At 39.6% G+C, this 27,883-nt stretch overlaps 1 protein-coding gene across 2 annotated transcripts in view; it reads right to left on the bottom strand.

Moving 5' to 3' along the window:
• Nucleotides 1-2,993: 2,993 nt before the first annotated feature.
• ANAPC4 (anaphase promoting complex subunit 4) overlaps nucleotides 2,994-27,883 on the bottom strand; it is a 34,173-nt gene continuing 9,283 nt past the window's right edge. The window contains exons 9-28 of one of the 2 annotated variants that reach the window (XM_058722939.1): nucleotides 26,196-26,279; nucleotides 25,017-25,103; nucleotides 24,544-24,608; nucleotides 23,784-23,826; nucleotides 23,598-23,674; nucleotides 21,793-21,893; nucleotides 21,664-21,715; nucleotides 18,613-18,668; nucleotides 16,054-16,100; nucleotides 14,785-14,841; nucleotides 14,177-14,233; nucleotides 11,992-12,085; nucleotides 8,433-8,530; nucleotides 7,399-7,460; nucleotides 7,283-7,321; nucleotides 7,084-7,185; nucleotides 5,791-5,865; nucleotides 4,664-4,837; nucleotides 3,847-3,970; nucleotides 2,994-3,349 (exon numbers count right to left, since the gene is read on the bottom strand). In XM_058722939.1, the coding sequence (XP_058578922.1) occupies nucleotides 3,125-3,349; nucleotides 3,847-3,970; nucleotides 4,664-4,837; nucleotides 5,791-5,865; nucleotides 7,084-7,185; nucleotides 7,283-7,321; nucleotides 7,399-7,460; nucleotides 8,433-8,530; nucleotides 11,992-12,085; nucleotides 14,177-14,233; nucleotides 14,785-14,841; nucleotides 16,054-16,100; nucleotides 18,613-18,668; nucleotides 21,664-21,715; nucleotides 21,793-21,893; nucleotides 23,598-23,674; nucleotides 23,784-23,826; nucleotides 24,544-24,608; nucleotides 25,017-25,103; nucleotides 26,196-26,279 (1,719 nt within the window). In that variant the 3' untranslated portion in view covers nucleotides 2,994-3,124. Of the gene's footprint in view, nucleotides 3,350-3,846; nucleotides 3,971-4,663; nucleotides 4,838-5,790; nucleotides 5,866-7,083; nucleotides 7,186-7,282; nucleotides 7,322-7,398; nucleotides 7,461-8,432; nucleotides 8,531-11,991; nucleotides 12,086-14,176; nucleotides 14,234-14,784; nucleotides 14,842-16,050; nucleotides 16,101-18,612; nucleotides 18,669-21,663; nucleotides 21,716-21,792; nucleotides 21,894-23,597; nucleotides 23,675-23,783; nucleotides 23,827-24,543; nucleotides 24,609-25,016; nucleotides 25,104-26,195; nucleotides 26,280-27,883 lie in introns of both variants that reach the window. The other variant, XM_058722938.1, reaches the window with a different exon arrangement.

Here is a 27,883-nt window from a genome sequence, read left to right on the forward strand (position 1 = left end):
CTAGTGAGCTCAGAAAGTGAAAAACATTGATTACCCACATATTAACAATTCATTTTCATAGAACTAACCCTTGAACAATTGAGAATTTCTGAACTGACAATTCCTAAGAGTTCAAACACTATTTCCTGCTTTAACATAATCCTTACTCTCATGCTGTAAGGTTTTTGTGATCTTGACTTAGTATAATTCTAAGTACCATCTCTCTGCTCAGCGAGAACTAAAAATGATATGTTGGACAAATGTATATTCTAATAAGTGCAATCAGTCTATAATAATTGCCACAACTTCAACAGGTGCCAAAGAAACTAATCTGTCCAGAGAATTCATGCAACCCATGATTTCAATAACAGCATTCTCCAGAAGTATTTAGCACATGTTTGCTTGCTGGATTTCCATAAGAATGGGAAGTATTTAGATTAACTCAGGTATCTGTATCTAAGAGAGATTCCCTAGTTTATGGTGTCACAAACCCAAGGTTTATGGTGTCATATAACCCAAGGTTATACTAGAACATAACAGTTTTCTTCACATTTAAATTCAAATGCTTTGAATAAAGATAAAATATTTTAGCATTTTGATAAGTGTAAAATTTTTGTTTTGGAAAAAAAAAATCAAGAATAAAAAAAAAAACTACAAAGCCAGAGAATTAGAGGAAATCTATTGTCACAGTCCCATAAAGTCAGGCGAGGAGGAGGAGGAGGAGGAGGAGGAGGAGGAGGAGGAGGAGGAGGAGGGGAGGAGGAGGAGAAGAAGGAGAAGGAGGAGGAGGAGAAGAAGGAGAAGAAGGAGAAGGAGGAGGAGAAGGAGGAGGAGAAGGAGGAGGAGAAGGAGGAGGAGAAGGAGGAGGAGAAGGAGGAGGAGAAGGAGGAGGAGAAGGAGGAGGAGAAGGAGGAGGAGAAGGAGGAGGAGAAGGAGGAGGAGAAGGAGAAGGAGAAGGAGAAGGAGGAGAAGGAGGAGAAGGAGGAGAAGGAGGAGGAGAAGAAGGAGGAGGAGGAGGAGGAGAAGGAGGAGGAGGAGGAGAAGGAGGAGGAGGAGGAGGAGGAGGAGGAGGAGGAGAAAAACAAGAAAAAGAAAAAACAAAGGCTATTTAAATTTCTAAAAAATCAACACATTTTATCCTGGAAAAGAGAAGCGGGAATTACAGTAAGTGCTAATCTTCATCAGGTGTCTCATGTACCAACCACAACGCTCTACAAACACCCATTTAACCTTCAAACCTTTAGACAGGTACTCGCTTATGCCCACTGTATGAAGGTCAGGGCCCAGAGCTCCACACACAGCCTGCATCTGGAAAAGTCCACTGCCCAAGGTCCTCCACAGCCCACTTTGCTGGTTACTCACTAAATTCAAAACTCAAATTTAGCATCTGCTGTTAAATAAACTGGAAATAAAATGATAGTCTATAATAGTCAAATTCTTCCTAAACATTAAAAGCAAAGTGTCCAATGGTGTGGAAATCATAGCTTATATCTAAACTTAAACAGATTTCTGCATTCTACTTATTAAACCTTAAAAAGGAATTCAGGTATCAGTTCAAAACTTTCTACACTTTGATATCATACAAATCTAGTTCCTAAATATTTACCATATGCATTAAAATAATGAATTAATGAAAGAATTAATGAAAAAACAATTCTCCTAAGATTAAGGATGATACATATTAATTTAACTTGACATTATGGGATAGCTTATACATCAACAGTACTGATTCTTGGTTCAGGATGAAGGCAGAGTCTGGGAGTCTTGGTTTCGATTTATCCCTAGGCTGGAACTGCAGGAAGCAAATGTGCACGTATCCAAAAATCTTTATAAATTTCACACTGAAGTCACATGGGGGCAGATTACTGTCTAATAAAGAACTGGTTGCTCATTGTGAAACTGTAACTCATTCTAACAGCTGTAATGTCATCTGACAGATTACCTTTCTTGCTTATAAAAGTTAATTCAAGACACTCTGCATTATGCCATGAAACTGACCAACCACCAATCAGCATTTACGTAAATTATATATTAATCATGTTCAAGGCCTGCTACGTGCAAGGCTGTATGCTAGCAGTCGGTCTCCTGAAGATCACAGCTCTGAATTCCAAGCTCACGCACACAATAGTGGCTTCTCTTCAGTTTTCTCTTTAAACCAACACAGACCAGACCAACTGAGGTACCTGGAGTGTCTAAAGCATGATGTACCTACAATCCAAGTGTAACAGCTACTATTTAAAGAAACAGACAAATGACACAAAATCCTGCAGTTACCCACTCCTCTGATTATAGTATATTTTCCTACCCAAAGATATTTAAAGCTTTAAAAAGTCATTCTTTTCATTTATTGGTGAACTGATACTACAATTCATATATAAAATAGAAATTCTTTGAAAGCCACATGACAATACCACTCAACTTTAGGAATGAGCATCAGGAAATTAACAGCTCATCTGCACCAACGTGAAGTTAGGTTTAGCTGATCCACATTTCTAGCATTCCCAAGGCGTTACACAGAAAGCCACTGTGTGTCCTTGACCAATTCTAAACAGAGGAAAGAGACACATCTAAATGCTGCCAATTCAAAGAATTCAGAGCTCAAATATGGCAACAAAATGAGAAGATAATCACGTCGGCGCCAAACAGTGTTTTTGCCATTTAGATCGTAAAGGGAGTATCCATCTTCTGGCTTGTTTAGCATTACAGTAAAGCAGTGTAATTTACTTTGAAAACATAATTTTGAAAGTATTCTGGAGACCTGGAATAAACTAGAAAGAAGAAGATGGAAAAAACAGGAATAAATGTAATCTACATTTTGATTATTTAAATTTAATTTCTTCTTGATCTAGGAATGATTTCTAGTACCTATCTTTTAACAGAAAAGACTGAAATTCTCTTCCCATTCAATTTACCTTTACTTTAAACATGAATTCTGCACACAGTATTAAAAAGAAATCTCAGCAAGAAGAAAGTCTATCATAGTGACTTCACCACTAAGAGAAGATGAAGCAGAATAAGGAAAAATATAATCTATGGTTTATTTCTTTGTTACACAAAGAAAATTAAGAGTGGTCCAAAACATCTTAGTCCATCTCCCATGTCCTTCCTGACATAATGAGAATGTACAAAATAATGGCAAGCTAGATTAGGGGTCCAGCTCAGGGTCAAGTTTTTCCACCTTGATGACGATCTCTGGAGCTAAAGCAGCACTGGCTGGCTGGTTCTCTGCCTCCGACTCTGAAAGCACTTCCTCCTTTACCTTCACAGGCTTATTACTGGCCTCCTCCTCTTCATCTGAAGACTCATCAAGCTCCCATTCATCATCTATGTCCATTTCAAATACTCTTACATGACGGAGATTTGAGCTCAACTGGAGAAGAAAAGGTTCAAGAGTTTTTAAATTAATGGCTTAACTAATACGTGATACGTAAGAAATCAGAAATCTGAAGAATGGTCTTATACGAAAGTTATTTTTCATTGATTTACAACAAAACCACTAAACTCAGCCTCATTTGCTGCAAAAGGATCTCTACATATAACAGTGACAATGTCATGATAATTAAAAGCCAGGGGTTCCTGGCTAGCTCGGGTAGAAGAGCATGCGATTCTTGGTCTCGGGGACATACGTGTAAGCCCCACTTTGGGTGTAGCGATTACTTAAAAAAATAAATAAATAAATAACATCTACAATTGTTATTACTCAGTAAGACTTCTCAGAACAAGAAAGGTACACAGCTAAGACCACAACATGCTCATAATCAATAAAAGCAATACATCACAAAATGTTTACACTTTCTGAAAGGACCTCATAGATCCAAAGTCACTTCTTCCTGTTACTGAGTCCGTAAACAATCTGTAAATACTTACCACACAGGATACTTTGCGAAAACCATTCCCAGCAACGTACTGTGCTTTCATACTTTCCAGTAACCTCCAATGCTTCTCAAAATGCATGGTACGTGTGGGAATAGCACTACGCTGTTCATCTAGCCTGGGAAGGGGAAAGAAACCAACCCAGGAATGAAAAGGGGATCTTCTCCCTGGTTTACAAGGGGTAGTAACAGGATCCACCATGGGCTTCATTTCTACCAATACTCCCATTTCCAATAGAATTCTATCAGCCACGATCGAAAAAGCTATGATACTATCTTCTAGGAAAATTCTGCCATTCCAAGTAGCCAGAATGTCATCTTACTACGGTTTTTGATCCCTTTTCAAGGAAAGCAAATGGACACATTTTTAAATTAGAGGAGGGATCTACTCACTTAAATCTAAGAAAACTAAAACCATCTCTGGAATTGGTTGTGTACCCTCCATGTGGCTACCGAGGTCCTAATTCTGGTAGGAAGACACTAAGAGCAAATCTAAAATAATTAATTCTACTATCACCTGAGATTAATGCTATGCTTGAAAACAGAACTAACAGAAATCCTATTCTCCACTCCAGGTAATTCCCCACCTTATGTTAGCAAATGCTTCTTGATTTATTAGTAAAGCAAAAGGGTAGGAGAGCTGCCGAAGTCCGTGTTTTCTTAAATAAAATATAGTACTTCTGCTCAGCTGACTTTACCACTGTTCCTAGTAACCACTGTCTACCATACCTAAGGTACTAAAATGTGCGATACACATTAAAAAACATTTAACTGTCATGACAGAGAGGTACTCTTACTAAGGAGGTGGTTACCTTGTCGAGTAATCCCCAGTGAACTGATATTCTGCCGAATCCTCACCGTTATACACTGAAGACAACGGCAACTGGACCAAGAGTCTGTCTCTTCCTTCGCGCCCCACTGTGTCTTTAAGAACTACCGTTACGGTTTCGTCGTCATAAAACTGTGCATCTAAACAACTGTAGGTGCTACAAGTAAAGCACATTCTTTTATGTCAGAGATGATCTGGACTATTGAGAAAATACTGTATACATAACATGCTACTGGTACAACACAAAAACATTCATGAAACTTTTGTTCATGTGACATTCTATTTAATTACATTTAAAATATACCGTTAGTGCTCGCTTTGGCAGCACATATACTAAAATATATCATTAATTTGCACTCAAGGCAGTTATCTATTGTACCGAGTATTCACAAATACAACCAGGCCCTAAAAACAGGTCATCATGAAAAAAGAAAAGTCTGTGAGGGTGAGGTCGGTTCACAGTTCCAAAAAACTCTTGGTATCAAGAGTTAGGCCTTCAGGCTGTGGAAATTCCATGAATGGCACCTCGCCGGTATACTGAGTCAAGAAACTGGGCTAACTAGACTGAAAAGTAAAAATAAGACTCACACAGGAAAAGTCACAACAACTTCAAAGACGTCATCATTAAAAACTCCTTTTATGTAAGGAAAAGAGAACGAGAAAAAGACTGGCCTATGATTAGTGTTCATTCCACACACTCAGGGGTGACTTTGGTAACGTTACCCTTTTATATCCTAAGGACCTCCCAGAATAGTGAGAACGACACCACCTCACATTACTGTTGGTTGTAATAAGAACTCCAGCCATATACCCCTTGGAACGACCACCCTTTCCTAACAGCCAGGGGAGCACAGAAGTACTAATTACAGGAAACCACAGCTGTATAAATTCCTGTAGGGCAGGAAGGTTCCATTCAATTGTTAAGTCAAAGCAAAGCGTAACACACATAAGCAATCCTGTCCCCTACGCTGCAAGTTACAAAGGCCTCCTAAGGACGGTATCAACACTGTAACTGAGTCTAACCGTATTTCTAAAATTGCATTTATTAAGAATACACACATATCGTACATATATATATACAATCTCATCCAAACAAGATTCAAGATTTACCTTCTTCTCACTTTTTCAGTTGTGGCGTAGGTGAAGCTCCCAAATTTAACAGCAATCAGTCCATTAGTTACAGATCTTGAAGAAAGAAGGAGGAAAAAAAAAAAGACTATGGAAAAACCCGGATAGCCAATAATCTAAATGCTTGAAAGAACAGGATTGTCAGCGTTAGTATATTTACCTGAACAGCAAGCCCCAGACCAAAATACCATTATGTTCACTCTTCAACACTGACAACTAATTTAAATGCCTAAATAGACAAACCTACGTCAAAACGACAACTTGGTTTAAGATCTTAGTCACTAAAGTAGCTAGATACCTTAAAAAATTAAGGGCACTTGGAACAACCAAATTATTTCTCTTTGGCCTCATCTTGGCCTCAAAAAACTTCCTTCAAATTCAGATTAAAAACCATTTGAGGGGCGCATGGGTGGCTCAGTTGATTAAGTGTCCGACTCTTGGTTTCGGCTCAGGGCATGATCTCATGGTTTCGTGAGTTCGAGGGCTCTGTGCTCATAGTATGGAGCCTGCTTGGGAGTCTGTCTCCCACTCTTTGCCCCTCTCCCACTCGTGCTCTCTCTCTCTCAAAATAAACTTTAAAAAAAGCTATTTGAGATACTAATGGTATTCTGTATATGATTTATTTTTTTTAGAATCTTCATTTCAGATTCTCAAAAGAAGTCTCTACAGGCAAGGCCTCTTGTTTAATGCAAGGCAAACTTAGCCTGAGGTAAAAATCCTTTCTATAAGGAACCAAAAACACAGTTTTGAACTGCTACACATTCATGAGATACAACCCTGAGTGCTCTGCTGTTGTATTTCTCTTAACCCTAAAGAAATCGTACATGTCATAGCTATACCTGTACAAAATTAATAACCCAGAATCAGAAGGGATCACATAGCTTCCTGATTTGGCATTATCATCTTAATGATGTGAAAACTAAGACTAAGGACAGTTCAGTGACAAGCCTAAAGTCAGAAGGTGGCTTAACTAAACCCCAAAATGTAGGGAAGGGACGCTGTACGTTTTACTATTAAAAATAATAGGGGCACCTGGGTGGCTCAGTTAAGCGTTCGACCTAGGCTCAGGTCATCATCTCACAGTCCGTGAGTTCGAGTCCCACATTGGACTCTGTGCTGACAGCTCAGAGACTGGAGCCTGCTTCAGATTCTGTATCTCACTCTCTCCCTGCCCCTCCCCCACTCAGTTTCTCTCTCTCTCTCTCAAAAATGAACATTAAAAATTTTTTTTAAAAATACAATCTTATCTAATTCAAACTTTAGATTAATACTTACTGGGAAATATCAGTATGTCTCCTTAAGATGCACATTTTATAAAGTGAATCTTCTAAAATTGTAAAAAGAAGATAATGTAGATTTGAGGTTTTATTATTCCACCTAAGGAAAAAAAATTAATATCAAAACATGATATTTAGCTATCATCGCAGAGAACAAAACTGCATTGTTCACATGAGATGGGGAAAAACACACTTACAGAAAAGGAAATTTGAACAATCTGCGTGTACAGTCCTCACTAAAACAAAAGAAGAAAAGGTAAGAAAAAATTAAATTGGCCGCTGAATTTTACCATCCAAAAGGAAACAGAATTACCTTCTAGCATCCCTATATAATGGAATACAGATTGCTTGATTCATCGATTTTCCAATTACATCCTAAATAAAAACAGATTTAAAAACACAATTAAAGCATGTACATACACACACACACAGATACTCTACACAAAGTACCTGACCATCGCTGTTCAAATCTAGTAAAAAACCATCTAGATCACGAAGCTTTCTCACAGGAAACTTCAATGACAGTCGTTAACAGTAAGGAAAAGAGAGAGCAGAAATTCTGAGCTGAAAAGGATGTTGGAGAGAAGTGCACGGCAGGCTAAGAACCCCCACCCCAGCCCCGCGTCTCAGAACACCCATCCTCCCTCCTGCAGGAGTCAGCTGGAGACACAAAAGTCCCATAACTAAGACTGTTTATAAGTTTGTTCTGGGGGCCCCTGGGCGGCTCGGTCAGTTAAACTCCAACTTCCTTTCAGGTCATGATCTCAGTGCTCATGAGTTCAAGCCCCGCGTCGGGCTCTGTGCTGACAGCTTGGAGCCTGCAGCCTGCTTCGGATTCTGTGACTCCCTCTCTCTCTCTCTCTCTGCCCCTCCCCTGCTCATGCTCTGTCTCTCTCTGTCTCTCAAAAAATAAATAAACGTTAAAAAAGAAAGAAAGGAAGGAAGGAAGGAAGGAAGGAAGGAAGGAAGGAAGGAAGGAAGGAAGGAAGGAAAGAAGGAAGGAAGGAAGGAAAGAAGGAAGGAAGGAAGGAAGGAAGGAAGGAAGGAAGGAAGGAAGGAAGGAAGTTAGTTAGTTAGTTAGTTAGTTAGTTTGTTCTGGGAACAAATAATAATGATGCCAACCCTTTCAGTAACCCTGTATTTGTTACTTTTAATTTATGTAAGGAACTAACAATAAAAGGAAACGTTAGGGTAAACCATATGAAACTGCCATTTTCGTTAGCCAGAAGTTGACTATCAGCATTTTCACGTGGCTCACCTTAATAACCATGATCGTTTGCATAAGCGAGCCACATATTGTAGATATTCTCACTCCTACTCAAAGACATGCATTTCTTTCAAACTTACTGCTGGTTTTTGCAAGCATAGGTCAATAATGTTCTCCATCCGCCTTTTCACAAAATGCAATGATTTTCGAGGATAATATGGAAACAGCAAAGGACTTTCTGGTTTCAAACAAAAAGAGAAAGAAAAACAAAAACAAAAACACAAAGCTATAGCAAACCAAATGATTAGGAGAAAATAATCTCGTCAGAGCCAGCCCGCGCAGCATATGGGGCAGTGGAAATCTCCCTGGCCCTTTCCTTATCCTTCACACCCACCTCACTGGAAACGAGTATGGCCTTCTGCCTTTCATCATCGCCTGCTGCCACCCCTAAGTACCCCCCTAAAAACCACCGCACTTAACTACAATCCAAGTCCTAGCAGCTTGGTATTCTTTATTCTGTTTTCCCTACCAAAATCAAATAGTATGCTTCCACTGGGTATAAGGAGGGGATCATTTGGGAACCAAAAGACATATAATAAAGTTTGTTCTTCTCTACTCTTTGCCACAATGGGGTGACAACAGTCCAGCACTGTTCTGGAAGAGTATAATACTGAAAGACAGAAACAGGAGACGAGAAACTAGTGCTGTGTAAATAAGCTCTTTACTTTTCAAAAGGCTACTTTACCAGGAGACAGTCCTGTCTGATTCAGCGTTTATGGATACCAACTACGCTCCGGTCCTTTGTATCTGTTCTTCCTACTGCTCACAGCAGCTGTGCAAAGTGAGCATCTCACTCTCCAACTTACAGACTAAAAAATGAGGCACAGACAAGATCTGGGCAACTGCCCAGTGTGGAAATGACTAACAATCTAGACCTGTAAATCAAACCCTCTGCCTCCCAGGCCTGCACTCTTCTACTGAGTTCTGCGGGCTTCTCCCTCACCTGCAGCATCTCCTGTCCCAGCTATGCTGGACAAAGTGAGCTTTAATCAGGTCAACATTATAAGCTCCCCACAGGTAACAGATACTGTGGGAGCAGAGAAAGACATTTGGTCTTTGTCCCTGGTTCCTGGCACAGAGGTCTAAAACCCTGAGAATTTCCTGAGTGATAAGGGTGATAGGAACATCTTTTGTTGTAATGAGACGACTGTGGGTAGATCCCTAGGAAAGCTTCAGGATGAGGACTGGTCACCAGAAAGACCAAGCTCTGATGAGAAGTCTGGACTTTTCAGCTCCATCCCCCGACTTCCAGGGCGGGGAGACAAGCTGCAGAAAGACCAAACTCTGATGAGAAGTCTGGACTTTTCAGCTCCATCCCCCGACTTCCAGGGCAGGAGAGAAGCTGGAGTGGAATTCAATCACCAACAACCAATGATTTAATCAAGCATGCCTGCATAATGAAACCCCCATACAAAACCCAACCAGTGGGCTTCAGAGGGCTTCCCGGTGCTGGGAGGGTGGCATGCCCAGAGCAGGCAGGGAAGTCCCGAGCCCCTCCCCCATACCCTGCCCTACGCATCTCTTCCACTTGGCTGTTCCGAGTTGTATCTTTACAGTAAACCAGTAAATCTAAGTAAAGTGCTTGAGTTTCATGAGCCATTTTAGCAAATTATCAACCTGAAGGTGGTGGTAGAGGGGGAGCAACAGAAATGTGGGCAACCTGGGGAACTGATGACATCGGGCACCCAGTTGACCTGAGAACTGGTCTCAGGAGAGAAAAAGCTCCCATTTTGTCAGGTTTTGTTTTTTGTTTTTTTGTTTTTTTTAAGTTTATTGATTTTTGTGAGAGACAGAAAGAGAGATGGGGAAGGGCAGAGAGAGAGGGAGATAGAGAATCCCAAGCAGGTTCCCCACTGTCAGCGCAGAGCCCGACACGGGGCTCGATCCCACGAACAGGTGAGATCAGGCCCTGAGCCAAAATCAAGAACCAGATGCTTAACCAACTGAGCCATCCAGGCGCCCCGGTGTCAGAAGTGTTTTGAGTAAAAACAGCTCAGCTGCGAGCACACCGGCTGCTTATGAGCCATGTGCCGGCACAAACTGCCTTATCTACATTTAGTTAATCTTCACGACAGATTTTGAGGGAGGCACTACTATCATCCTCATTTTACTGACGGGAAAACTGGGGCACAAAGAGGTTGGACAATTCGCCCTCAGCCACATTCCTAAGAAGTCGTAGAGCAGATTCCAACACAACACTGACTCTCACGGACCCTGAGAAAGCACCTCTATCGAGCACTTAGCACGTAATTTTTGCAAAGTGCTAGAAAGAAGTCCTTAAAGTTTTAATAGTTCCATAATAATAGCGGGTATTTCTTCACACTAGACTAAGAAACCGGAGAATTAACGAGCTTGTCCCAAATCACATACCAGCAAAACCTCGAGCATTTAGGAGATGCAACCAGTAATACTGAAGTGCATCTTGGTTAAACATGAGGCCTGTAGCTAAGATTAGGCCTTCCTGTTCAGTCACGGATGTCAAGACAAAAAGGGCAGGGCCCATTTTCAGCCCATCAGAGTTCCCAGAACCAGCCCACTCTGGTTACAGGGCCCAGATGCCACCCCGGCCGGCACATTGCCATCAGCGCTCCTCAGGCTGGGGGGGCCACCTGATTAAACACAGCAAAGAGATGAGTTGGCCGTACGTTTATTCTCCCTCCATTCGATAACTAACTGACATCAATGTATCTCAAGCAATACAAAATATGTCCTGCTCTGAAAAAGAATCTGCACTTCTAGAGTTAAAACAAAAGCACAATAAGCAGAGTTCTGGGCCTCAAAGAATTCTCTCCTTCCCCCATCCATCCTCATTCATTCACTCATTGATTCAGATAAACAGCAACCAGACACAAGTGGCAGAGATTAGTCCTGAGTCGAGTTAAAAACTTAGGTTTTGAAGTCAGCAGAACCCTGGCTCCACTGCATGGTAGCTTGTGTGATCTTGGGCCTTCTCTGACCTTCAGTCTCCTCGACAGTAAATGGGGATAACAGGTACCTACCCCCTAGGTTCTGTGAGGATTAAAGGAGGAAATACATATATGTGGCTATCAGCCTAGAGATCTAGGAAACTGATAGACTGTGATCACATTACTCTTAGAGAAAGCAAAAAAAATACTGCTTCAAATACTGTCATGTAAAATAGTGAAGTTCTGACATTTAATGGTTGCTATTTTGTTTTCATCCCTAATAATGCTGGATAGTTTTACTATATCAACATCTTAAGATCCTAGAGAATGAAAGGCACACGTACACCAAGAACCTACAACCTCAGAAGAGCAGTTAAGCATCATTATGCTTTCAGCAATTAACAAACTGGAATCAGAAAAAGACTGCTCTCACTAGCAGGCTCTATAATTTTCTTCCCAATATTCTAGTTTCTATATGGTACAAAACAGATAATATAAAGAATACCTGAGAATAAATAATCTTACTACATCACAGTTAATATCAGGGTGTTTTCTATCATGGGAACGTCATACAGTTTGCTATTCTGCTGTTTCTCTAATCAACTACAATAGACACAAAAGATCTAAAGAACTGAGATACATGTTCAACAACTGTTCAGCAACACTCATAGCTAATACACTGGTCTCAAATTAAGTATAAACATGGCCAAATTCTACGAGGTTCACTAAATACCTTTAAGGTGGTTGCTATTTTGAAGAAAATCATACCACTGGTTTCCTTCTGTGTTAGGAGGTGACACAAGATCATCATCTTCATCTTTCAAGTACTAGAAACACAGAATTAAAATTTTAAATGTCGTAAACCAAAGAAGCAGGCTTCAAAAACTTTATACAGTTAACATTATTTTTTTAATGTTTGTTTATTTTTGAAAGAGAGACAGAGTGTGAGCTGGGGAGGGGCAGAGAGAGAGGGAGACGCAGAATCTGAAGGAGGCTCCAGGCCCCGAGCTGTCAGCACAGAGCCCGACGCGGGGCTCGAACCCATGAGCCGTGAGATCATGACCTGAGCCGAAGTCAGATGCTTAACAGACCGAGCCACCCAGGCACGCCTTAACATCATTCTATTTAGTAAGTGGTTCCATCACATTGGTATTATTCCAAGTGAAGTGACCAAAATCTGCTAAATGCCAAGACACTAAACAGACTACAAACTACTGAAAGATTAGAACACTACAGATTCAGGGACCATAAATTGAATTCAAATTTTGCGTTCCATTTTCATGAAGTACATTTAAATCATCTATACGTGTGTGTGCACGTGTGCATTACAAATTAATTTTAGAAGTATCACCTGTCAATCTACTCTAGGGCAGTACTTCACAGGGAAGGATGGTGGACAGACCCCTGGAAGTCCCAAAGATGCCTTAAGGGTCAGTGAGGCGGATACTATTTTTGTAGTAGCAAAATGTTATTTGCCCTTTCAACTGTGTTGACATTTGCACGGATGGTCAAAAGCACAGGTGGGGAAAACTGCTGGTGCCCAGAGTCATGGTGGTGGCCTTGAACCACACGAGTGGTCACTGTATTCCTTTTTGCCACATACTGACGGTTCCCATTAGTATTTAATGAGGCTATTAAAATTATTTAGTTAGATCTCAACCCTTGAGTACAGATCTTTTTAATATTCTGTGTTACAGAATTGGGAAGTATACATAAAGCACGTTCACTGATACCAAAGTACAATGGTTACCACAAGGGAAAGCATTTAAGAAATTGTCTTAGCTGTGAATGAAGCCAGGCACTTTGTTGCTGTTAATGGGATTCCTTTCTTCCTTGAAAGAAAGACTGGCAGATAGGCTATGATGATTCATACATGGGTATTTGGTGGATACTTTCTTGAAAATAAAGTAAGCCTGTCACTGTAAGCAGAATAACTGGCAGTATTTATTGCCAATGATAACATTTAAATATTCATGCAAAAATTAGAATTTTGGCAAATCTGTATCTGCCACCGTGTGCTTGACAGCCGTAGCACTTGAAGATCATCTGATGAAACTGGTGCTGATATTCATAAAACCTGACTTTTAGATACTGCGTGGAGAAAGGCGTCAGCATTTGGAAGATCTGCACAACTCAGCGAACCAGTGTTTTCCAAATGACCAACACATGATATTATAAAATCATGCACTAGTGAACGATCCACTCAAAGCACAAGACAGATGAATGGATTTTAATGTATCAGAGTAGGAAAAGTTCACTGATGCAATTTTAGATTCCACATTAAAGCTAACCTTTAAGATACTATCTCTTAGCAAGACTTGGTTGAATATCAAAAAACATCCATAATTATCTAGAAAAGCTGTTACAATACTCCTCCCTTTCTAACACCTATGTGAGGCCAGATTTTCTTTACACACATTAACCAAAAAAACTCATCACAACACACTAAAGAAACAGCTATGAGAACCTGCATTCTATTACACCAGACACCAAAGAGACTTGTAAATCTACAAAACAATGCCACTCTTCACTAAACTGTTTTGTAAAATATATTTTTCATTAAAAGTATTTATATTAATACGTAATGGTAAGTGGACTTACTGTTACTTTTAAATAATTTTGTATTCTGTTTAATTCCTAATACCTAATAATATCTACCATTGATAAACATAACCCATATTAGCAAAATCTCTTTGGGGTCTTCTATTAAGAATGTAAAAGAGTTATAAGATCAAAAAGTTTATAAAAACTGCTACTCTTCGGTTACTTTACCATCAGAACAGGGCTGCTATCCAAGTTGGCACTGTATTATTTTCTAGAAACTCTGGATAACAAAGACTAACATTGCTAAAGTTTTAACATTAGTTTTTAATAATTTTTTAAAAAAGTAATAACTAAGTTCAATCAAAAGCCCGTACCTGACCAACTTTTTCAACGTTAAAGTATTTTCCTTTTCGATTATAAAGGTCTGGAGCCTAGAAAGAATAAGCATAATTTAACTCTTACATCAACTCACAAAAGAAAAAGAAAAAATTCTTTTTAAAAAAAATTATTAATGTTTATTTATTTTTAAATAAATAGAGACAGAGCGCAAACAAGGAAGGGGCAGAGAGAGAGGGAGACACAGAATCCGAAGCAGGCTCCGGGCTCTGAGCTGTCAGCACAGAGCCCTATATGGGGCTCAAAATCACGAACTACAAGACCATGACCTGAGCCAAAGTTGGACACTTAACCAACTGAGCCACTCAAGCACCCCAAAAATATTCTTAAACTTAACCAAAACCCTTATTTTTTAAGAGAGTTATTAGAGGCAGCTATTCTTTTCTTTTACGGATTGTACAACACACAAACAAAAGTTGAATTTACAGGCTCTAAGATGAGTACTGCCATTAATTAGTGCAATGGTTTATAAACAGCACAACTGCTAAGAATGTCAATTAAATTGGATTAAATGTTAATTACTTCTATCACCCAGGTTTATTGCAATTATTTAAAAAAAAACATTATACAAATACCAATTTCCTACCTCATTGAAATGTTCAGTAAGAAATTCAGCAACAAATGTAATATCTTTTTGAGTCATCTATCAAAACCAAAAAGGAACAAAAAGAAAAACAAATTAAGATAAAGCTTCCCAATATCTTGTATCATGTAATGTAATATCTACTAAAAGCTATGGTATGAAGAGGCAAAGTTCCTTCAAAGAAATATCAATATAAATCCAAAAGATTATGCAACTGTGAGAATATGAAATCTTGAAGCTCTGACAAACAAGTCATTAAACATTTAAATCCATTTTCCAATCAGCTAACCCAACAGCTACAGAATTCTTACGGCCTAAAGTTCTTTATTATTTTAGAAATAAAATACTAATTTATCTAGTAATTTACTTAGTATTTACTGTTTAGTGATTTATTATTGTGCTAAGACTGGTGTGCGGGGTGCCTGCTTTGGGAGAGGAGACTGTGACCCAGATAAGCAACCTCAACCTGAGCTAAGAGCTGATGCCTCGGGGTCGGCCTCTACTTCTTACAGTGACCCTGCCTCCATTTCAGCCCTCAAAAATTAACACGCTGAGGTCCCCCCAACAATCAACACACTTTATCTCCTCAAATAAAGGTAAGAGTAATATCTGAGAAACAGCAAACGTGGACCTCCCTGGTTTGCAAGGCCAGTCACCCACAGCGTAAAAGATCTACTTCTTGTCAGAGTCTAAGAATAGCGATCCTGCATTCATCCAGTTCACTGAGGCTCATTTTAATGTTCTCCATTTTTTCAGGCCCCAAACGACCTAAATCTACCTGCATGAGAGCTTGGACAGAGGGGAGAATGAGTGAACTGCAAAAATCAGGTGGGAATTTGGCCCTGGTCTGAAAGATTTTACTTAAAGTAAATTCCATTGCCACCTGTCTCAATCCTTATAAAGAGAAACTACTGTTTACCAGACATCAACATAGGTAGTAATATCGAAAGTACTAGATTTCCCAGGAAAATAAAAAGGCATTCAAGACCTAAGGAAGTTAAAGAATACAAGCACCCTACATAATACAAATTATAAAATTTTACATAAATATGAGAACTATAAAATTAGACAACCACAGTTAAAGGCATTTTGAGAGATGAAAAAACAAACTTCTTAAAAAAAAAAAAAAAAAAGGCTTACTAAGATATATTTAGCATCGATAGCCTCACATCTTGTAAACTAGTAACCGCGTAAGAATACCAAGGTGACCAGCAAAGCTGAGCTCAACCAGAGCAACACTAACACACTGGAAAACGTACTACCACGAACTACCTTATTCAGCTCCGGAAGCACGTGGTCTTCTGTCATTCTCAACATCGCTGAAAACAGAAGTTAAAAAACTGTCTTTAAAGGAAAACTACAGACATAACTATAGATATATTTCAAAGACAAAATGTGTTTCACTGGACTAAATCCTCAATATTCAACAAGGAAAATCACCAAGGAAAACTTACTTTTCTTCTAAAAACTAATGCGTGAAGAATTTAAACTTGATTTGTATTTTCAGGTTCAAAATGGCTGGTCTCATGATCCTGAACTATTATTTTTTATTTTCTCCTTCAACTCAACCCACTGCCACCCCAGACAGGCCAATCTGACTGTTGCCTTGTGTGAAGACTGTGCAGGGAATCCTCTTCTAACATATGGTATTTCTTCTCATAAAATCTGCAAGCACTTCTTGCCTCCAAAAGCCTTAGAATACCCAACAAACATGTTTCTTTCCCTTGGGTTTTCTGTTACACAAAAACATTTGCACTAAGATTTACATGCATATACGTACATTTACGTATATTTATATACTTTCTTTAATTAATCTGTGGTTGATTCATATTGTCCTTTCAGAGGGCTGTGTTTTTTTATTTTGTCCACCTAAGTCAAGGAGTATGCCGCATGTGCTTTTACAGAGTGTTTGAATATCCCTCTTAATTGCTTTTGGTCAGGAATAAGCATGCTGGATGTGATTCTGCAAATATAGATTATTTTAGAAACTGTTCTTAGTTACTTCAAACTTCTAAATTATCTAAAAAACAAGACATAATCTAGTTCCATTCACTCATTCATTTACTCACCCAAAAATTACTATGGGTGCTAGGAAGATAGCAGTATAAAAGACGTTCCTGCCTTCACGGAGGTTACATTTTACAGAAGAGCAAACCAAGGATGCACAGCATCCTAACCAGTGGCAGAGCCGAGATTATAATATAAGCAGGTCTCTGGGGCTCCTGGGTGGCTTAGTCGGTTGGGCATCCGACTTTGGCTTAGGTCACAACCTCACGGTTTGTGAGTTTGAGACCCATGTCGGACTCTGTGCTGACAGCTCAGAGCCCAGAACCTGCTTCAGATTCTGTGTCTCCCTCTCTCTCTGCCCCTAGCCCACTTGTGCTGTCTCTCTCTCAAAAAAGAAACATTAAAAAAATTAAAAAATTAAAAAAAAAAAAAAAATCAGGTCTCCAGTTCTCCAGTCCAGTGTGCCTTCTACAATGCCCTGCTCTAATGGGGAGGACTAAGCAGTAATTTATTTCTCCTCTAATCAGGCTTCTTATGAGAATTCGGACATGCAGTAGGAACATAAACTGCCTAAAGTACCCCAACAATTATAGGTAAAACCCAACCTCATCTGTAAAAGAAAGTCATTTCTAAGATCCCATTCAGTTTTAACATTGTAACTCATTCTAATTAACATCTCTGATATTAAACAGGCTGGCCTGATAAACACTCTGGCTCCCCATTCTGGCTAGCGTTGGTACAGCTTTGAGGAAAAAAATAAAGAATTTTAAATGCCAACATCTGTAGATCACATTCTTTTCTTCATAAATGCAATTATATTAGGCTGACAAATACAAGTCTGTTTATAAGATATCTGAATTGAAGAGTCAGACATTTGTTTAAAAGATGTGAGCACATTACAGATAATTTACTTTCTATTTTATTTACCCTTTAGAGTTTTAACAAACTCAGATAAACCCCATTTACAACTAAATTTTGCCTATGTTGGAAGGGAATGTATGCTGGATTATTTCAAAGATATTAAGAGGGGTCACAAAAATAGTACAAATGGACCTACATAAAATACACTGTAGAGTAACCATTAAAACACTTAATGTCAAGTCAATAAATACCGGTTAACTACCTGCAAATGAAAAGAGATACTGTGGAGATACAAAGAAAGGCTACCAATGGTCTGTATTCTATTTAGCTAGGGCATTAGCGTCCGATAGGAAGGACAGTAGTCCGGTGCTGTTCAACATGATAAGCACTAACAATGTATGACTACTGAGTACTTCAAATGTGGATAGCATGACTCAGAACTTGAACATATAATTTATATAATTCCAAGTAATTTAAAGAGCCACAGGGGGCTATTGGCTATGATAATGGACAGCACAGATCTAGAAACAAGATCAGGAATAAAACAGGAAACAAGCTACTCAAGGACAGAGGCTAGTCTTTGTTTTTTTCCCCCTTTCTTTAAAAAAAATCTAACCCCAAACAGTGCCTAGTACATAGTAGAGATCCACATATGTTATTTTAACCTAAGCAGACGTTACAAGATTAGAAAAAAAAAAAAAAAGGTTAATCATCAGTGAGTGCGAAACCATCAAAGCTATAAGTTACATCTGCCGGGAGCTGGGGCCGGGTGGGTGTGCAGAGGAAATAAGACCGGCCATGTGCTGAAAGCTTGTGAACCAGTGAAGGGTAGAAGACGGTTCATTTATACCATTCTCTCTTACAGTTACTGGAAATTTTACTAGAGTAACTTAAATATTCTAAATTGATACTCCCACAATTTTTAAAGAAGCATTAAAGTAATGTTTCATTCAATTAACTTACCCACATAAAGCCAGCGGAAAAAAGCTTTGAAGTTTTTCATACTACTATCTATAACTCTGAAAAGATAAAAATAAATCAGAAATAAAATTATTATACAGGGTTCATGTACCACTGTTCAATTGTTGTGGGATACAATAACCCTTACCATTCTATTTTATCCTATCTGGAGGACATCCAAGCCTTTAGAAAAGATATTATAAATCAAACACATACCTAAAAATAAAGCTTCAGGAGAGCAAATCCTGGTTCTTTTCAAAAATAAGGCAAATAGCTCAGATTCTGACTGGTTATAACAGCCTTGCCACAAACTGTGTAATAGTCTTTCCCAGCATTCAGTCAAGTATGAAATCCTTTCCCAACTTTGCAAATAAAAGAAGTCAGAAAAAAAACTTTCAGCATTATTCTCAGTTAAAAAAAATACTCACTGGTCAGTATGAAGAAAAAACATCAACGCCAACAGAAAAAACCATTATTACCTATTTGTACTATGTCACTACCTCTGGTATCAGTGGACATTATTTTTGGAAGTTGGAAGCATTTTTGATGCTTACAGTAACTGATCTCCAAAAACTGAATTTCCTTGAGCTTTACACAAATGCACCCCTCAAATTCCAATGTTATAGGTGGAAGCCATCTTTGTCTTGATCAAAAGGCTTCTAAATAAGGACATGGGTATCACTTCTAAAAAATCTCTGTAAGTCCACATCTACAAGATAACTAAGTAATATGCATTATTCATTCCCAAGTCTCGAAGTCCCTTCCAAGCAAGAAGTTCCATAATACTACTGAGACGTGGGTCAGCATCATTAACCTATCTCTATACAGTAAAACAGACTGCCACGTTTATGGGACCAAGCAATGTAATCAAAACGCTCCTGTGGCAAAAATGAAAAAAGAAAGAAAAGTTCCTTTCTGCCTTTCCCAATCAATACTCTGACCCCTACTGCGGGCAATCCCTGCTGTTACAGGCTAACATCAAAGTTCTCATTGCCTCAATTTCCCCACCTATCACCTAAAATAATAATGCTACTTCATCCAAGGGATCAAGAAGTAAAATGAACTACCTTTCGTTCATATTGAAAAGTGATCACAGAAAGCTTGATATTTCATATTTACTCTCTGTAAATATGGTGAGCCAAAAAATAATCAACACACAGGAAAAGCAAAGTCATTTCTCCTCTCGTTTTGTATTCTTAGCACAAGTGTCTACAACCTCTACCTTCTAAAACCCTGCTAACATGGTAATGGATCGGTGGGGAGGGGTGCGTTATAAACTCACGAAAACAAAGAGGACGGCAGAAAAGAAATCAATTTCAGAAGTGTCAGAAAGGGCACATGACTGATGAGGCTCAGCAGAGGCGGCTGCATTTTAGAGAATCCATGCAGAGGACCCCGGAAAGGAGCGATCCACCCCGCAGAGTCCCAGGGACTCTCAGACCCTGGACATGTCAGGTCCACAACAAACGAATGGGGTTCTTCCAAGAACCCGAATAAGCCGGGAAGAGTGGAGGTGGCTCTGTGCGAGCGCTGGCGGCCACAGCCAGCTTCGCGCTCCGCACTCAGGCCGGCTTTCTGTTGCCCCTGCGTACAGACCTTCCACGCGCTTTAAACTGCCTCATGAATCAAAAGGAGGAAATTGAGCATCAGGTATTTGAAGAAAGCTCGCAACCGGAGACCAAGACAAATCCAGGAAGTGGAAATCCTTCAGGGGAACAGCACACTTCTAAAAATATCTAATTAAGGTCCACAGGGATGTGAAAAGATGTCATCTACAAAACAAGAGCACGGCTTTGAAAATGATTAAAGAACTAAGAAAACACTTTTGGATGGAAAAACTAGGACTGCCATGATGAAGCATTCAATGCAATGGTTCAGGTAACAGTCACGTCCTCCACCACACCTCGACTACTTATTCCCCAGTTCACAGCCTACACCGTCACCGGCAACTGGAACCCTCTAAATCTCAATGTGAAGCATGCCACTCACCAACAGCCACCTATCTTCCCAGTGACCTCTCTCCAGGACCCCAACCTCCGTCTCACGAAGACCACTGCCTACTGGTTCCACCACCTCTCATCCTGCCTCCCACCCACACCAGCTCCCCGCTTCCTCCTAAACCAGCTTATATTCAAGGTTCATTTTAATCATGCTCTGGTTTTAATTCCCTCGCTCCCCTGTCGCTTCCCCTCGGTCACCGGGCCTACCTAATCTGACCGCTCACCTGCTCCGTGCCCCAGCACTGTCAGCTGACCCCAGCAGAGAAACCCTGCAGCCGTGGGGACGGCTCTCACTTCCACACTCATTCATAAGCACTAACCACGGGCCCTCGGCACCACCAGCAGCCGCCTGTTTAGCCGCCTGTTCACCCTCCCACTAGACAACCGGGTCACAGCTTTTCCTTTATTCCTAGACCACCTCCCCACCCTTACCTTCAGCTGCCGACAGAACATTCCTATTTCATTAAGACAATCAGGACAACGGGAAGCGAAGGTCCCCAAGCCCCACGTGCTCATGTACTAGCATCTGGGTCCCTTCCCACAGCCTTCTCTCCTGTAATTGTGGATAAGCTCTTGTTCCGGCCCACTCCCCAATGCACCACATGGCCATCCCCTCCCACACTCCTGCCCCAGCGATCCTCTCCTCAATCTGCCAGCATCACTTGTTCCCCTTTGAGGAGAACATGGCATCATATATAAATATGCTCTAACTTATCCCATCGTAAGAAGACAGACCCGACAGCGGTTCCCAACTACTGGCCATTCCTTTACAGCCAAACCCCTCAAGAGACATTTGTTGTTTTCTTTGCATCTGCTCTCGTTCTGTATCTGCAGAGGGGCTCGGAGGGAGGCCGATGGGAGAGTAAAATGCCACTCTAATTGGTGAGACTCTTGTTATTAGCTTGTTTAATTATCTTTAAACTGTAAAGATACAGTTTTGATAAAAACTTAAAAACTCACTTTAAGAGAATCATGACAATTTGCTGGGTTCTTACTTTTAAAAAAGAGTAAAGTGTTCTCAGGTCAATGACGCCAGGTAACACCTCATACTTACTGAAGAAGTTCATTTGCCTTGAGTATGAAAGAACCCACCGCAGTAATAGCATCTAAAAAGAAATAATTACATGTCATTTGTCAAATGAGGAAAGCGTGTTTAATGTACTCCATGGAACAATTAAGTTACCTTCGATTCCTGCAGCATCCAGTCCAAGAGGTTCGTATTTTTGCTTCCATGAAGCCATTCCCTTCAGTTCACTCAAATGGTACAATAAAGACTCGGAGCCACTATCAAAATGGAGCAGAAATAAATTACGGTCACTACCATCATCAAGGTGGCAGACACCGGCTACCTTGCCTAAACATGTCTAAATTTCCAGATATAAAAACTGAAAGCAAGCTTAATTTTCTTTCTAGGAGAAGTAATTATTTCTCAAAATTTTCTCTAAGACGGTAGCAGAATCATTTGGTCATCGTGACTGAGATGAATATATGACCACAAGGTTAAATTCTGTAAGATCAAATTATGTTCCACAGTCAGCCCTGGCACTTTTTTTTTTCAACGTTTTTTTTTTTTTTTTTTTTTTAATTTATTTTTGGGACAGAGAGAGACAGAGCATGAACGGGGGAGGGGCAGAGAGAGAGGGAGACACAGAATCGGAAACAGGCTCCCGGCTCCGAGCCATCAGCCCAGAGCCTGACGCGGGGCTCGAACTCACGGACCGCGAGATCGTGACCTGGCTGAAGTCGGACGCTTAACCGACTGCGCCACCCAGGCGCCCCAGCCCTGGCACTTTTAAGACAGTCATGTGGCCATCTTATTCACCCAAAAGCCATCAGTGTAACATTTAACAAATACTGTTTAAGCTCCGACTTCAGGTCAGGCACTGTGCTACGTGCTAGGGACATTAATAGTGAACAAAACCTCATGGCACTGACAGTCTAAGGGGGAGGACAGTCACGGCCACACAGTCAGGCAGGGTAACATTCCAACTACCATAAATGCCTTGGAGGAAATGCATACGATGCAGGTGTAATGAAATAACCTAATTTGGGGAATTAGGAAAGACTTCTCGGAAAAAGTGGTATTTGAGCTGAGACCTAAAGAGTCTGAGTGAGGACTGGGTGGGAGCGTCCCAGAAGGCAAGACAGATGCAGAGAAGCCCTGGGTAGGAAGAAAAAATGTCAAGTCTGAGAAGGTCACCAGTGTGCATGAAGCAGAGAGCCAGCCATGTTAAAGGCCATGCAAAGGTTTAGGTCCTAAGAGCCACAAGAAAGCACTGGAGGTTTTTAAGTAAGAGTGACATGATCAGAACTGCTGTGGGGGATAGATTTGAGGGGCACGAATGTCCTTGTGGACCGGAAACCAGGCCAGAGGGCACTGCAGTGATCCAAGGGACAGGCGACGTAGAAAGGGCTAAGCACTCAGCATAAAGGAATTTATCAAAATTCAAGTGAAACACTGAACATTCATATGCAAACTGCTTCACCAAGGGAGCTGGGGATAGAAACAGAACAAGACTTAAAGGTCAGAGACACAGTCTAATTGTGACACTTAGTAACTTCAGGCCAGCCAAACGACCATTCTGGATTTCAGTTTCTTTTTGTGTAAAAAGGAGGACAATAATTATCAATACCTTGTCAGGGTGTTAAATGCACAAATAGTATGCTTGGTAAACTCTAAAATGATAAACATATTTAACTTCACTGCTCAAAAAAGGGTACATCCCTTTTTCAAAATATACCTCCTGGTTGTCTGGCTGAGAAAAGCCCAGACAGAGAGCCTAGACTGGTAAAAAGATGTCTGAAAATTATTTGCAGCATTACCATTACTGATTCTTTAAAAATCTTGGGCACTCCAAGATTCCCCTCAAGTGCCAATGCAACAATTTTAGCTAGAAAAGGCTCAAAATGAGAATGCCAGATGATGAAGGAACACCGACACCACATACGTATAGATGCAACACCAAAAATTCGACACCACCTTCATACCTCTGTAAGTGACTTATAACCAATTTTTGTATACTGGAATATGATGACTCTATAGACTGGCCAAGCTTTTTTAAGCCCTAATTAAAAGAAAAAAATATATTTAGCATATAAGATATTGCATGCTTCTCTAAAAAAAATTAAGCACGTGAACATAGCCATTGACATAAAAAGATACTTTATCTGCACCTTTACTGTTAACTGGTTCATTAAGAGGGTCTGAAGTTCAGCACTACAATGAAAAGAAAAGTATTTTTAGTCTTCTCCGTTCAAAATATGAATGCATCACTTAAAACTTTTAAATTTCAAAGCAAAAGCATTTTTAAACAAAATAAAAAGAAACAGTCCAACAAAAATTAAGACTTTGTTATACTCACAAAAGGACAGAAAACATGAAACAATAAAGTCCAGAAACAGACTGAACTACATTTAACAGGTACCGAATGCTAAAACAGCATTTCAACAAACCCCTAAGGACAAAGTGTGATACTCAATAAATTACGCTGGGCAATTATCTAAACCTTAAGAGAAAAAGAAGTCAGTCCTCCACAGCATATAACCAAATAAATCACATCTGAAACATGAGAATAGAATATAACATAAACCATAAAAACACTCTAGAAGAAAATACAGATCTTTGAATACTCTTAAGATGGAAAAGGCCTTTTTAAGAATAACATGAAGGCAGATACTGAAAAGGAAAAGACTGATCTGACCGTATAAAATTAAATGTTTTTATACATTTAGAAATATATATATTACAGACACAAAAATGATTACATTTACGTAAAAAAATACATAGAAAAGTCTAGAAAGATATATACTATTTTTTACTCTTGTGCACCAGAATTTTCTACTTTTGTTTACAATGAATATGAATTACTTTTGAAATAAAAAACTACTGTAAAAAAAGAAGAAAAAGCAAGGGCAACTAGTGTGAGTTTACTACCTTGCTTTCCCCCACAACAGCAAGTGCATGAATTCATCTTGCACTGAAGTGGTTGTGCTCTTCTCCTAGACAAAATGGATAAAAAAATGACGCGTATTTTGAAAATGATAAGCATACGTGTGATTCAAAATTAAAATTACAGGAGCAGGACTCCCTTCCTTTTCCTTAACCTTCCTTCAAATCCATATTTAAACTGATTACGTGAATTATCAGTTAACGGAAAATGGCCGGTCAGCTCTTCCAACACCCCTGGCCCCACTCTCCACTCCACAACCTGTCCCCACCTACACTGTACCAGTGGGAGGAAAGCCTGTCCTCTCGGGAAATAGCGTGAGGTCAGACCGAGCCATCTGCGAGAAATCCTGACCTTAGCCTTTTCCAAATCGGACCAGTTCTCCCCTGGCATCTCATAAAGCAAAGGAGGACATCGTGCACTCTTTCACTCCTTCCAGGGAAAACGTCACCAACAGTACCTGAACGAACTTGGTGAGACGAGAATCCATCTGCATCAGTATTTCTTCCCACGCTTCACACATACATGTTAGTGACAAATTTATATACTATTATCAAGAAGAAAAAAATAATAAAACAGTAAAAAAAAATATGTATGTAAATCAACGTGCTAATATATGCTTTTTATTCTCAACTATCTTTAAAAAATCCAGAATTTACTTTCAATCATTTTTAACTCAGCCTGAGAAAGAGAAGACCACAGCTAATGCTTGATAATCACTTAACCATCAAACATTCTGAAATTAAATTTTTATCTGGTAAAACAGACATCCTCCAGCTTTTTATGTATGTTTCATGTACACTAACTGTCAAAATGCTGGTTTAGTCAGCTATTCAATTTTCAAACAGAATCCTTAAAAAGACACTGATCTCCAGAAATCTTTCACATCAAGTAAGTCAGTGACTGTGTCAGACTGAAAAAGGAAGGACCCAACTGTTTGTAGCTCCTCTATAGAGGGTCCATTTCTAGACATCTGGGCTGGCCTCATGTCTTGCTATGACCAACAAACAGAACTGACACTGAGTCCAAGGCCTCAAATGGTTTACACATGTCCACTGGCACTAGACATCCCTGCTGAGGCCACCATGTCACAAACAAGCCTGGGCGAGCCGTCTGGAGATGACAAATGTGGAGCCGTCATGAGTAAGGGACACTGAGACCAGCCAGCTGACCACTGACACATGACCAGGCCCTGCTGAGATGAGCTATACCTGGCCCAGAACAACAGAACCTTTTGCTGAGCCCAGCCCAAATTGCTGGGCTACACTGACCTACAGTAGCACAAGCTAGTATGAGGCGGGTTTATTATGCATAAAAAGCAAACTGGTATGAGAGCTGTTTTCCATAATGCTTTATTTGCAATAAAAATTAAAATTCAAAAATGTTATTTCACTCACAGGAATATTTTCAAAAGATTTAAACTACTTTTTTCTTTCCTTCTGAAGAAAAAGAGATGGGTGGGAATAGATTTTCAATTAAATCCCTTTTTCTTGCTTTAAGGGTTATTTATTATTAGATTATCAAATAGACATGTTTACACCACAGATAGTTAGCTTTACAGAATAAAATCTGTGTTTTATTTATAGACTGTTAAAAATTTAGAGTAAATATTCACATGAAACAAGACAGAAATAAATACCTGTAAAAGAGCTGAAATATGAGTAAACTTTCTAGCCATCCGCGTTACTTCAGGTAAGAAAGAGTACAACAGATTGGTTTCAAGCTGTAAAATCAAAATAAAGTGAGTTATAATTACACACTTCTTTTAAAGATTAAAAAAAAAAAGTCCCTCCCAGCTCAAAAAAAAAAAAAAAAAATCCTACAGTTTAGAAGAGGAGTCGAGGTCTAAATTATCAGAAAGACGATGACCGAATTCTGCTCCATTGGAGCCTAACAGAACAGAACCTTAGGATTTTCTAATCTGTCACGTTTAGCCGGGCACAGCTCACCCTCTCTAGGTTAGCAATCCCCTCTCCATAGCTAAATAAAGATTACACACTATTTCCTAACACTATTATGAGGAATTTAAAAATGATTACAAATACATATAAAAAGTTTTTTAAAAACTGTATGTTCCTGATAAACACATATTAAATATCTATTGCAATGGTACAAGAAATATCGATCAATAAAGCTGTTGTTTAAAAGAATATCCATTACAAACTTCAAAGAAATAATGAATCATTTTAGTATAGCACCAAATGCAATCCTAGAAGTCCTATTTCCACAGAACTTTAAGAGGAAGAGCAAATGTCAACAACTAGTCCAGGGAATCAGGAAGTCCAGGGTCCCCCCAAGCTCTGACAGAACAATGAATACCGGAAAGCCTCCTACACAGCGCATTCTGCATCATTTTGTTCTACTTTTGTTTGGGAATTCATGCATCCTGAGGCTAAGCGGCTGGGTTATCTGGTATAAAAATCTAGGGAAGGGACATCTGGCTGGCTGAGTTGGTGGAACGTGCGACTCTTGATCTTGGGATTGTGAGCTCGAGGCTCACGCTGGGTGTAGAGATTACTTAAAAATAAAACCTTGAAAAAGAAAAAGAAAAAGAGAAAGAAAAAGAAAAAGAAAAAGAAAACGAAAACGAAAACGAAAACGAAAACGAAAAAGAAAAAGAAAAAGAAAAAGAAATAGAAAACCTAGGGAAGATTTTCTTAAAGGCAAGGGCACAGTCTAAATACTCCATAGAAGTCAACACAGTTTCCACAATCTACAATACAAACAGCATACAGCACAGAAAGTTTTTGCCAGCATTAAATGATCATCGTCCACAAGAGGAAATGTGTCGGTTAAGAGCACCGACTCTGGAGCCAGACTGCCCAGGGTCACTTCCTAAATGTAGGACAACACTGAGCAAGTGCTGCAGTTTCTCTGCGTGCCCGTTTACTTATCTATCAAGTGGGGATAATAACAGAACCTACCTATTAAGTGGCTGTGAGGATTCAAAAGGACTACAATGAATCACTCAGTACTTGGCACACATTAAACACTTAATAAACATTAGCTATTATTATTATTAGGACCCGAGTCCTAAGAACACACTTGGTACATAGATAAACTGGTTTAGCAACCAATTAACATGGTCATTAATAAACCATCAAAACACTGTTTCCATGAAAACTATACTGGGCCACAGTAATAACAGTGTTCACTAGAATAAGATCCTAAATATGAGATTTAGAAGCTCCAAGCTGTTGTCGTTTTTTTTGCTTTGTTTTAATAACCATTAGAATCCAAAGACGAGGATAATAAAAACCTATCAAAACCTTACAAATCTAGGGGCGCCTGGGTGGCGCAGTCGGTTGAGCGTCCGACTTCAGCCAG

This window comes from Neofelis nebulosa, chromosome 3 (genome assembly GCF_028018385.1).
Source record: "Neofelis nebulosa isolate mNeoNeb1 chromosome 3, mNeoNeb1.pri, whole genome shotgun sequence".
Classification (NCBI taxonomy): domain Eukaryota; kingdom Metazoa; phylum Chordata; class Mammalia; order Carnivora; family Felidae; genus Neofelis; species Neofelis nebulosa.